Source organism: Cupressus sempervirens, chromosome 6 (genome assembly GCF_028749045.1).
Source record: "Cupressus sempervirens isolate cs-2001-9-10 chromosome 6, ASM2874904v1, whole genome shotgun sequence".
NCBI classification, from domain to species: Eukaryota; Viridiplantae; Streptophyta; class Pinopsida; order Cupressales; family Cupressaceae; genus Cupressus; species Cupressus sempervirens.
In genome coordinates this window covers 63,153,636-63,165,818 of record NC_143123.1, presented here as the reverse complement: position 1 = coordinate 63,165,818, position 12,183 = coordinate 63,153,636, and the positions used below count along the sequence as shown (strand labels likewise).

Sequence of the window (12,183 nt, the reverse complement as noted above, 5' to 3'; positions counted from 1 at the left end):
GAGTACATACCATGAGTACTAATGCCTTCATCTCTTTTATGAATTTTTGAAGAGCTTGTTTCTTGTTTTTCATCACATGCATGAAATCATGGTACATTTCAACAAACGTAATGACATCATACTCACACACGAAGTCTAAATCAACTTCTATCATGTTGTTCCAAGCACCAAGACCCACGTCCAACAACTCAAAGTGATGCTTGAGTGATTCCAAAATGTTATCCAATTCAGCAGAGACTTGTCTTTCTTTCCTCAACTCTTTGTATACTTGTCAAATCACTTGGATTTCCTTTTATGCAATAGTGTTGCTCCATTCATCAATAGTATGTGCCTTTCGCTTCTCTCTTTCTGTACATACAACTGAAAAAGATTCACTGCCCACAGAAGACCTCTCCATCTCTTCAATGATCCCCAACAAACATGCATTTTCTTCTTTGAGTTTCATTTTATTTCGCCATAGTTCACCATTCTTTCAAGAAAGAAAATTAACTGCCTAATGTGCATCATGTTGATAACTCGGTCTTGTTTGCTTACCAAGTTTAACCCTTGTGATTTTGTAATCAGCATGCTACATGTCTTCAGTAGGTTTTTCCACAAGAGGTTCAGCAACTTTAGCATACTTGATGTGATTTTCATTAACCACCACTCGAGAAACTGCCTTAGCTTTCTTATTCTTTGAAACCCTTGGTTTTCTCACTTCCTGTCATCTTCTTCAGTTGGAATTTCTTCTTATTTTTTCTCTTCTTTGTGACAACACTCAACCATAGAGGAAGACTAAAATAAGATGTATCGGCTGAAGCGGTAGTTACCATAGTTAACTCAAGATTACCTTGCATACAGTAGTAACTATAGCAAGTGTCACAGCCTGAATGGTCGTAGGAGTACTACTATGTGTGACCTTAGTCATGAATTGCTCAAACTGAGTTGAAGTTACATCAAGTAATGTTGTAGACCGAACAGTGGCAAAAGGAATTGACAAGGAATATGCATCAAAAACACATTCTCAAAATCATAATGATATCTTGTGTTTCTACTGTAGGTTTGGTTAAGAACACGCCAATGTATTAGTCACAAAATCACCAAAAGAAGGATGCTCAATGGAGAATGCATCCATCGCAATGCCTAAAGGTGAATCATTGGATTCATGATACTAGAGTCGAATCCAGAAGAGAAGTTGTAATGAGAACTTTAAGAGGAAATGAAGCGAGAGGTGATGATTCCTTACTTCATCGTCACTTGAGTCAACTTGAATTGACTAACATTCTTCCCTTTTCACCTCGAGTACTCTTGAATCCTTTCCTCCTTTGATAGACAGCGTGGGCGAACTTTGAGCAGGAGGCTCAAATGTAGATGAGGATGTGTCGTCTTTACCTTTACCCTCTATTTCTGATCTTAAACCAATTGGACCAGGAGGATCAGAATATTTACCAGGCTTTATTTTGATGCATTTGAGACCCCTTCTCTTGATCTTTGAGCAGTAATGAAGGCTCCTACAACTCACCTATAGATTTTCCACTAAGTTCTTATGATATGCTAGTTGTCTACTTATTGGCTAGTGATTTTTTACTTTGTTCATACTTGGTTACTAGTGGCCAACTTGCTCATCTACCATTGCATTTTCAGATTTGACTTAGTCTATAGAAGTTATTGAGTTGCATGGGCATTCACGCAAGCATGACCATGTGTCGGATATTGCATTAGAGATGGATTTCTTCCTTGTAGATGGGAATAGGGACACCATCAGCATCATTCTTAATATCTTATAGTGACACTCTTCAAATCTGTTATTTTCTTGCACAAATGAATATGTTGCTTTCATGTCTTTCATACAAGACTCGTGTTTGTTGAATACTCTTTGATGCTTAGATTCTTATAAATATTGCACTTGCAGTCACATTGTTATCCTCTGTAGCAACTTCATTACTTTTCCTTGCATGGCTGGTCTCATGCACCGTTGTGTCATTTCTATCTTGCTGAAAGCATCTCATGAATCCTTTTCATTTGTTGTTTTTACATTCATTACTTTTGCTTGAAATATGGATAAAGAATTGCTCATTCTAATCAGTAGCACACTCTTTGACGAATGAGATGCTTATTTGTTGTCATAAAATAAGATTTTTTTTTGTTTTGAAACTCTTTGCCTTGATTCTATGATACTTCTGAAAGAGCACTTCGCACTTCAAACATGTAGCATCTTTATAAGAATAATGAAGCTAGACATATTGTTGGTTGTGAACTAATGATCTGATATCCTTAATAATACACCTGCTGTACTTTTGCATATTTTCACTTGCTTGCATATTAAAATAAAAGGTTTCAAAAAGATGAAACCTTGTCCCTTTCATGCTTCGTCAATCTGATGCTTTGGTGCTCATGAACAGTACGGTAACATAAATAAAAGGTTTCATACGTGATGCATGTGCCTTTGATATTTATGTTCAATTGATATTTATTGCAGATTCTTATGTTGTTAAAACTATAACTCTGATCACATACTGGTCTAAATGTGCAGATCGCACAGACCTTAGCATTGTTACAATATCTTATGAAATACCTAGAGCATATATATTGTTTCTTCTAGACATGATCGGCATCCCTTCTAATAATTAAGTGTATTAACCTTAACTAGTTTTAGTTAAGTTTGTTCACATGTTATTTATCTTGACTGGGTGGCGATCTTGAGGAGACATTCTAGGCCGACAAGGATAGGGTCATGTCCCTTCTAGGGACATGCCCCTTTGGTATGGTATTTAGGTAGGATGTTGTTGAAGGTTTAAGGACACACAAAAATATAGAGGTCTGCTCCTTAATCAACACTGCCCTATACAAATTTTTGCAGAGACAAACAAGTTTCAGAATAGCATTTAATATTCTGAAAATCACCTCCTACATTCTGAAGAAGAAGAAGATCAGAACAGCAACACTAAAAAAAGGTATTATCTTAGATATGAACCTTAGAATTTGCAGACACTTTACATATGTAAATCTGATTTATGATCACCCATTGCTATTTCTTTCCATTTTATTCATGTGTATACCATGACACTAAAGAAGGATAAGTATGCATGAGACAAGGAACCAGCATTGCTTAGATCCATTGGATCTAGCACACTTCTTTTATGCTTACAAGAAACAAACTGATGAGCTTTGATGCGCATTCGAGGCAGCTGTTGGGATGTCAGGACCAGGAGGACAGCATGACCAGTCATTCACAACAGGCAATGACTGGTTATGAACCTCTTTCACACCTATTCCATTTCCTTCTTTTATATCCTTCACATTTGCATAGAATAGGTAATATCTAGCAATAGAGGTCACTCTCACAGCGTTGTGTGGGAGAATATTTACATTGAGGATGTCCATTTCGTTTTATCAGTTGTAGTTATCATTAAGTGATTAATACAAAGGATATTTTGGCTCCAAACTTTTATTCATAATGAAACATTATTTTCAATAAATGTGAACTGAATGTTGATATGAAAAGGACATGTACCTTGTATAAAACTTTTGGATGTTTAATAATAAATTTTAATGTCTTAATAATAACTTTTAATGTGTAAAAATTTAGTAACAAGTTGTGGATGCATGTTTTACATGCAATAATCATATGTATGCATTCAAATGGTCCAAAGGGACTGCATTGGTGTTTCAATTATTTGCTTGGATTTCTTAAAAGTATTTGGTAGCAATTAAACTTCGTTTGAAATCATTTGAAGCAAGCAAATGCAATGTGAAAATAAAGGACACCGAGATAGAGGTTACATGCAAAGTGCTTGACAAAAATGTCAAACATCTGAAAAGTAAAGCAATTTCTTGTTACTCAAAGTTAGAATCAGTTGGGGTCATTACAAACTTCAAGGTTCAAACAATGATACTTAAACAGATGTTATGATTTAATTATAACATTTTGAATCTTTGATGCTGAACTTGAAGTGCATGATGGTATGATCATGATTCATGATGCTATGATTACAAATTTACAGCTGTTTTTGTTGTTTGAATATTTTTTAAGTAGTAGATGACCTTAATGAATTACCCTCAGTTGTACTACCATTAGAGGAACCTAAGTTGGAGAGTGATGATTATCATGACAACATCATAGTTGAAGACCTTGAGATGGATGGTCAAAACATTGTGGAGTAGATGATACTGGATAGATTACTTCTTCTTTTTTTGTTTACAGTTTTGAGAATTGTGTTTGCATATCAGCAATTCAGCATCAAACTAATTAATTTTTAATTTCAAATTTCAATATGTAATGATAATCTGATATGCTGATATGCAATTCTCAAAAATCAGATAAGTGTGAATTTTGAACTATTTGACTCTATATGACACAATATTACATGGCATTACTATTAGAACCATAGTTCAACTCCTCGTTCTCGGCCACTTCTCGGCGAGGCCAAAAAAAAAATTTCTGGCAAATATCGGAGAGAAATCGGCAACTTCTCGAGAAAATATCGGGAATATAGAAAATGACATTAATTTAATTAAAAATGCATGTTTTCACAAAATTCAATAAGTAGATGCATGTATTGAGTCAGTAAATGAGTAAACAAACCAAACAAACTGACCTAGATATATATAAATGCAATAAGTAACAAAATCGCATCGTCACGTGGAATGCTGATGTAGTCACAGTCTACAGACTCTGAACTCTGAAACAAGCTACAAATAGTAAATACCGAATTGTCTTTGTCAAAATATACACAAAAATTCAAAACTAAGCATGTCTTATTGATTGCAAAAAGTAGAGTTTTCTTGAAATCAGTATTCCAAGATGCACTACAATTCCCAAGTTGGCCAGTGGGTGTAGACATCCCTTAACCATCACATCATCATGGCACTTCCTTTTAATTAAAATCACAGTTAGGCTCTATTCAAAAATAATTCAGAAATATCTGCATATGTCTGATTCCTTTTTTGAATCTTTGTCTCTCTATTTAGCTTTAATTGTCCCTCTTTAGATGTCTCCCTCTATTTTATTTTATTTTCGTTCCATCTCTTTGGGTCTTCTCCTCTCTATCTCAAATCAACTGGTTGATTGTCTTCTTTATAGCAGTGTTTAAATGTGATAAACCTTCACTTCAAAGCTTGACTTCAGCCTATTAAAGTTTTCTTTGGATGCCCCTGCTCATCTTCTCCCTTCTCGGCAGGAGTTGAATGAGCATGTTCGTCTTGATATTTATAGATGTTACATTACTGCTACCTGAGTTAACCCTCCTGGTGGATTACACCCACGGATGTCATTTTATGCAACACACTTTTTGAAGATCTCAAATGGGATTATTGCCCGACCTAGCTATCTTTCACGACGCTGGTCTCATGCCCTGCAGATCTCTTTAGGTTCTTTCAAAGTTGGTTCCCACCGTCTTCGGGCTCAGTTGGATCATCATATTGACAGGGAGGAGCGGACTTGTTTGTTCTGTTCTTTAGGGGAGGTGGAGGATGAGGCTCACTTTTTTTTTCGATGCCCTATTTATTATGAGATCAGAGGGAGGTTCTTTTGTTTGTTCAGAGAGTGCTTCTCTCTCTATGATTTCTTCAACTATTATGATCAGAGATGCCTTGCACTGTATCTGCGTGAGGCCACTATGCTCCCAGATAACATGATTCAGACTCTACTTCCACACCGGCACTCATCTACTCAGCTCATTACTGCCTTTTTTACACCTTTGCGTGGTGTGAAAAGGCCCTCTAGCTCTATTCGGCCTAGTGATCTTTCTAGATGTGTCAGATCCCGTTCTACTTATAGGCAACAGCGACACTCTTCTGGGACAGGTCGGAGACAGTGTAGTACCTCTACGCATCGACAAGTGTATCATTCTATGACTGATTTCTTCTCACCCAAGAAAGACTCCTAGTGCTTTCTATTGCTTGTATTTGTTTGTTGTTGTTGCTTTTCTTCGGACACCTTTGTGTGCTCCTGCTGGCTTCAGCCCTACTTTGTTGTAGTCTTTCAGTCCCATAGACCTCTTTTTGGTCTTTTGGTGGACATTAATATCATTATCTTATCTTATCTTATCTATATGCCAACTTGGTTTGTTACATTCAAAATCATTGCTTCAGTGGTTTGTGGAAAATCTCCTTTAACTACAATGCATTGAAATTGCTGAAATTGAACCAGCTTTATGTTTAAACCAAAACAGCACTAATCTGCAAAAAAATGCGAGAAGACAGTTAATTATAGCGATAAGTTGGCGATATATTGCCGTTTTCTCGCCAAATTCTCGCGAGAAGTTCAACTTCTCGGTGCCCTAAAGTGGTGATAAAACCTTGAATTTTCTCACCGTGAAAAACTTCTCGTGAGAAGTAGACTTATCGGCGATAAGTTTGTGAGATTTTGAACTATGATTAGAACATTAGTATTACTATTAGTGATTTGAATTTCACATTTGATATTATGGTTCAATGGTTTTAATGTTCAAACTTAGAAATTTCCATTGTTCTTATTAAAAATTGGAATTATTAAATTACATTTAAAAAATCTGTCTCCAAGTACCCCCGTCTCCCATCTTTGCAAAATAGTTGTCCCAGTACCCATATCAGTATCCAGGTGACCTTGGTTTTGTATCATCACTGCACTTCTAATCATACCCCAGTCATAGGATAATATTATAGGTTTGCAGGAACTCTGGTATTACAAGGCTCACTAAAGGTGCTGTATTGGAGAAATCAAAGGAATCCCTTTCAAAATAAAATAGACATATTGGAGAAAACCTTAGGAGAGTAGCAGACTCTTGATATGCATCAACTATAACGTAGACAATTAAATAAACATAAAATCAGAGAAAACTTCTAATGACTCAGTTGTAGCAAATATCAGATCACTACACAGTTTTCAACAGTAAACTACATAAGGAAGTAACAAAAACAATTTTAAATTCAGAAAGTCCATGGACGCTGTTTAGTTGAGAATTAAAAGTGCGTAAAAATCTTAGAATAGTCCCAAGGAAATGGTTTCCAAGTAAAGAGAATAAACCTGGTGAAAAGTATACAGAGAAACAACATTTCTTTTGTGAAGTTATATATTAGAAACCATTAAAATCTGATAGCATTCAAATGAAGGCAACATATAATAACCATATCAAAAAAAAAAACTCACAAATAAACCAGTTCATAATATTAATTTATCAACATTAAAACCAACACACAACAGTGTATAATTGATATGATCATGTTTGACAAGTGAATTTTACCTTGAGCAGCCCATGATGAAGCTTCAAAAAGTGCCTTTACAAGTTCCAAGATGGAAGCTTCTGCAACTGCTTGAGCAGTACGCAGGCCAGCCTTGTAAAGGGCTCTAGCACGAGCAGCCTGTAAAAGCATCAAAACCGAAAGTTGTTCTTATTTGTCTACAATTGTAACATGTAATGGACATGTAATGTTATATTGAACTCCAATACTGTCCACGACAAGTTCAGTAAAAGAAATTGAAAAAAAAAGGATTTATCAGCAATTGATTTTCATATAATAAATTAGTAGGACATCTGATGCATACCTTCACAAATGGAATTGAAGTAAGTTCTACAATCTCTGCTCTTACACCAAAAGAGACACGATTCTGAAATTTTGAAACCAAACCTTCTAAATCATGCCAACCAAGCCTCTCGCAAAAAGCAGTGATCATGGATGCAAATCTGCCAGCACTTTCTTGCAACGCCTGGATCATTCCTCTTGGAACTTTGAAATCTTCACAAACAACATTGAGTGGCACTTCCTGTAAATCAAATGCAGAAACTTACTGATACTGCCAACAACGCTGCTAATATAAAAAAATATCAAGCCTCAACACCAAGCCCCAGAGAAAACGTTATCTGTGTGTTATGGGTCATTTTCCCCACCATATATTAAAATATTATTTTATTACATCATAGTTATTTACCAATCTTTTAGATGTCAGTTGCTCAGTTATGTGGTTCCTTTGCTTGGCCACTTTTTGCCATGTATTTATTGCTGCTGCTTAATGTGTTTATCATTGAATATTTTTGCTTCTATCTTATTATCCTATTACTGAGATTATGAAAGTCTTCTGCCTGTAACCAGTGATAGAATGTCTGGGTGTTTTAGAATGGAGTTGTCTAGAACTCCCTTGGCTGAGCAGATCTGGTTTATAGGGCACAACACTTGGTGAAGGTTTTGCAAATTGGGTTGCAAGCAGAGCAGGTTTAACAATGGAAGGAACTCCGTAGTAAAGCGCACTAAAGCTGGAGTAGTACTGGGATGGGTAACCTCCCGGGAAGTCCCAATGCTTCACCTCTATGAGCATCGCCTAGATCCAATAAGTGCTAAGTGTCCCATTTATTCTCAAGAAAGATGGATTCGTGTTGAATTACTACTCATGAACCATGGGTCAATGAGTTTGACTCAAAAATTACAAAGTTAAATCCGGAGAGCAATATCACAATTTGACTTGCTGTGGAAATTATCTCCTATTTATCAATTGATGAGCTTAAGGGGCTTCCTAATGAATGGTTCATAACGAACAACACTTGTTGAAGATTTTGCAAATAGGGTTGCAAGCAGAGTGGGTTTAACTTAGTTACCGGATTCGCCTGGAAATGGCCGGATCCAGACTCGGGTCCGATTCAGATCCGGATCCGCGCGTGGATCCTCGAGGATCCGGGCAGGATTTACGCGCGGATCCGCGTGAATCCACTGCAATAAGAGAGGAACTTGCAAAAACGTGGGCCCATTATCATTTTTTAATGTTTTTTTTTGCCCTAAAGGCCCTAAACCCTAAAAACGACCCTCTAAATCACAATGCAAGTTCATTTGCTCTCTATTTTGCTCTCTCATACTTGCTAGTTTGAAGTAAAGTGCTTGGATTCGAAGGAGATCGGTTGTGGAGCTTCAAATACCTTGCAAGAAGTGTTTAAGGTATGCATTTCAACCATATCCTTGAATTCTTTCATAGATTATTGATTTATTTTTAGTTTTCCAAATTTTCAAGTTTTTGTGCAAGTGTGAAGCATGGTTTTCTTTCACTTTTTTTTTCTAGATTGCAAGAATAGAACAATGAGTAGTCAAGGCTCAGTGGGTGGGGGTGGGGCTGCATCACCAAGCTTCAAAATTGATAAGGGGTCTCCTTTATGGAGACACACAACAAGAGTTGCACAATGTCCTGGGGGTGGGGCATACATATGGAAATGTAATTTTTGCAACATACAACATAGAAGCTCCTATTCCCGAGTGAAACTACATTTTTTGGGCCCTGCGGGTGAAGGAATTCACATGTGTCAAGGTAGTGATAAGAAGGGATTACCAGCTGCACAAATAGCAGCATTAGCAAAAGAGCAAGATGATGCTGATAGAGCAGTTGCAAAAGCAAAACGTGGTGCTTCCAAAAAAACAAATATACCAACACCATCATCTGATCAAACAAACACAAGAACACATCCTTTTTTGCCTATGCCAACTACAAATGATGAAGATGAAGACCCATCTCCACTCACCCGCAAGAGAGGCCCACTAGATAGGGCATTCCAAATTGAAAAGAGAGACATTGCTGATCACAAAATTGGACGTTGTTTAATTGCAAATGGTGTTTCATTTAACTTTGCTAGATCACCTTATTTTAGGGAGATGGTGGAAGCAATAAATGATGCACCCCATGGTTACAAACCGCCTGGTTATGAGAAGTTGCGCACTACTATATTACATGATGAGAGGAAAAATGTAGAGGCTCAACTTCAACCAATAAGAGATTTTTGGGTTCAATCGGGTGTGTCTATTATTTCGGATGGTTGGAAAGATTGTAGAAACCGTCCATTGATCAATGTTATTGCTGTATGCCCTAAGGGGGCAATGTTCTTGAAGGCAGTTGATTGTGAAGGGCAAGTGAAAGATGCAGAATTTATTTCACGCATTCTCATTGATGCCATAGAGTCAGTGAGTCGTGATAATGTTGTCCAAGTGGTCACGGACAATGCAAAAGTTTGCAGGGCTGCAGGGATAATTGTAGAGTCTAGATATGATCATATCTTTTGGACACCATGCACCGTCCACTCTCTCAATTTAGTGATGAAAGCAATTGGCACCGAAATAGATTGGGTGAAAAGGATATATGAGGAAGCTGAAGAGATTCAAATGTTTGTGACAAATCACCACATGTCACAAGCAATTTTTAGGAGTTTCTCAGACTTGGAGTTATTGAAGGTAAATTTTTATATTTAATATATAATTGAATATTATTGGATTCCACAATTATTAATTTTTGTTGTTGTTTACATTAACATGTTTTAATTTTTAAATGTTTTACTAACTTGAGTTTAACATGTTCTTAGGTTGCTGAAACCCGCTTTACCTCTCACACAATTGTCTTGAGACGACTTGTGAAGGTAAAAGAAGCATTGAAGCATATGGTCATTAGCCCCCAATGGGGCATTTGGAAGAATTCCAATACAGCAAGGGCTTTAAATGTGAGAAGAATGATACTAGATGAGGATTGGTGGGGTCTTGTGAGTTATGTGTTGGAAATCACCGATCCAATAATGGCAATGCTTCGCTTCGCATATAGTGATGAGCCATGCTTTGGGGATATTTATGATTCCATGGATAGTATGCTGGAAAAAATTAAAATGGTAAGTTTTACGCTCTTTTACAACAATTTTTTATTTGAGAGATATCTAGATTCTAAAGTTTAAATTGACATATTCATTAATTATAATTATTATTCCTATTTCATATCTTAGGTCATACAGAGGAGGGAGAATGATCCTGAGGACACCCTTTACAAGAAGGTGGAAAAAATTGTTCATCATCGATGGAACAAGATGACCACACCTTTGCACCTCCTTGCATATGCTCTATCCCCGAATTACTATAGTTCTTATCAAATGTTTGTGCTTATTTTATCCAATGTTTGTGCTATTGATATTTGATAGTGTTCAATTGTCTTTTGTTATCCCCAGGTACTATAGTGCAGATGTGCTTCGCCTTCCAGGTAGAGTGCCACCATTTAGAGATGCAGAGGTTGCAGATGGGTATAAGAGGGCACTAGCTAAGATATTCCAAGATCCAGAGATTGGGGCAATTGTGAGGAGTGAATTTGCTGCTTTCAACTCAGGTGAGGATTTCGACCCTATTGCCATAGCAGACCAAAGCAGGATGGGTGCCATCAAATGGTGGTACCTTCATGGGCAAGCCTTCACGTACCTCCAACCTCTTGCCATAAAGGTCCTATCCCAAGTAAGTTTGTAAAATGAAGCTTAAGGTTAACATTCTCAATTCCTTGAATTTATTACTTAATTTATTTATCTTGATTGTTGTATTGATAATTTTTTATTTCTCTTTAGGTTGCCAGCTCTTCTGCCGCTGAGCGGAACTGGAGTACTTACTCCTTTATCCACTCAATCAAACGCAACCGGTTGGCTCCAAAAAAATCAGAAGACCTTGTGTTCATTCACAACAATTTGCGCTTGTTGTCACGGAAGGATCCTAAGTACAAGAAGGAGCCCGAAAAGCTTTGGGATGTAGCACCCGAGACTCCTGATTTAGATATGACCATCCGAGATCTTGCTAGATCCACTTTGATTGATGTGGATGATGAGGAGGAGGATTATGAGTTAACAATCCCCTCTACTACTAGTGGTTTGGGTTCCTCTACTGATACAGATGCAGCACTTGCAGCTCACCAGTACCCCTCTGATGCGGATTTTCTTGAAAATCCATTTGATGATTAAATAAAAAACTTTAGTGTTGACTCTTGACTCTTTTATGAGTAAATCATGTTATAAACTTTAAGTTTAATGATCTATATTTTGAATGTTACAAACTTTCACTTTCAGTAATTCAATGTGAATGTGTTGATTTTCTTTATAATCGTGAAAATAGATTAATTATCAATGTCATTGATCAAGTATACTAGATTCATACTATCAAATGATTTAGTTTTAGAATTATGTATATTTCTCTTATTTTTTAGTATATATATATATATATATATATATGCACGAATCCTCCACGAATCATAATTGGGAAAAAAAAAAAATCCCGAATCCACGGATCCGATTCACGTGCTCGAATCGGATTCGTGTCACGAATCGGCAACTAAGGGGTTTAACCATGCAGGGAACTTTGTAGTTAGGTGCGCTCAAGCTGGAGTAGTACTGGGATGGATGACCTCTCGAGAAGTCTCGGTGCTTCACCTCTGTGAGCATCACCTAGATCCAATGAGTC

At 36.9% G+C, this 12,183-nt stretch overlaps 2 protein-coding genes across 3 annotated transcripts in view; one reads left to right on the top strand and one right to left on the bottom strand.

Moving 5' to 3' along the window:
* The window catches only part of LOC149551135 (MUS308 and mammalian DNA polymerase-like protein), a 245,060-nt gene that overhangs the window by 70,271 nt on the left and 162,606 nt on the right, over nt 1-12,183 (bottom strand). For both annotated transcript variants that reach the window (XM_089786704.1, XM_089786705.1), the window contains exons 16-17: nt 7,505-7,723; nt 7,203-7,320 (exon numbers count right to left, since the gene is read on the bottom strand). In XM_089786704.1, coding sequence (XP_089642830.1) covers nt 7,203-7,320; nt 7,505-7,723 — 337 coding nt within the window. The remainder of the gene's footprint in view (nt 1-7,202; nt 7,321-7,504; nt 7,724-12,183) is intronic.
* Nucleotides 9,909-11,779, top strand: LOC149551136 (uncharacterized). The gene is made up of 2 exons (XM_089786702.1): nt 9,909-11,193; nt 11,301-11,779. Exons 1-2 carry the CDS (start codon nt 10,807-10,809, stop codon nt 11,685-11,687), a joined length of 774 nt encoding a protein of 257 aa, XP_089642828.1. The 5' UTR covers nt 9,909-10,806; the 3' UTR covers nt 11,688-11,779.

Bases quoted from the DNA above. Each gene is read 5' to 3' on its own strand.
- LOC149551136 (XM_089786702.1), top strand. From the start codon at position 10,807: ATGCTCTATCCCCGAATTACTATAGTTCTTATCAAATGTTTGTGCTTA. The intron at 11,194-11,300 runs GTAAGTTTGTAA...ATTTCTCTTTAG, and splicing joins CCATAAAGGTCCTATCCCAA to GTTGCCAGCTCTTCTGCCGC.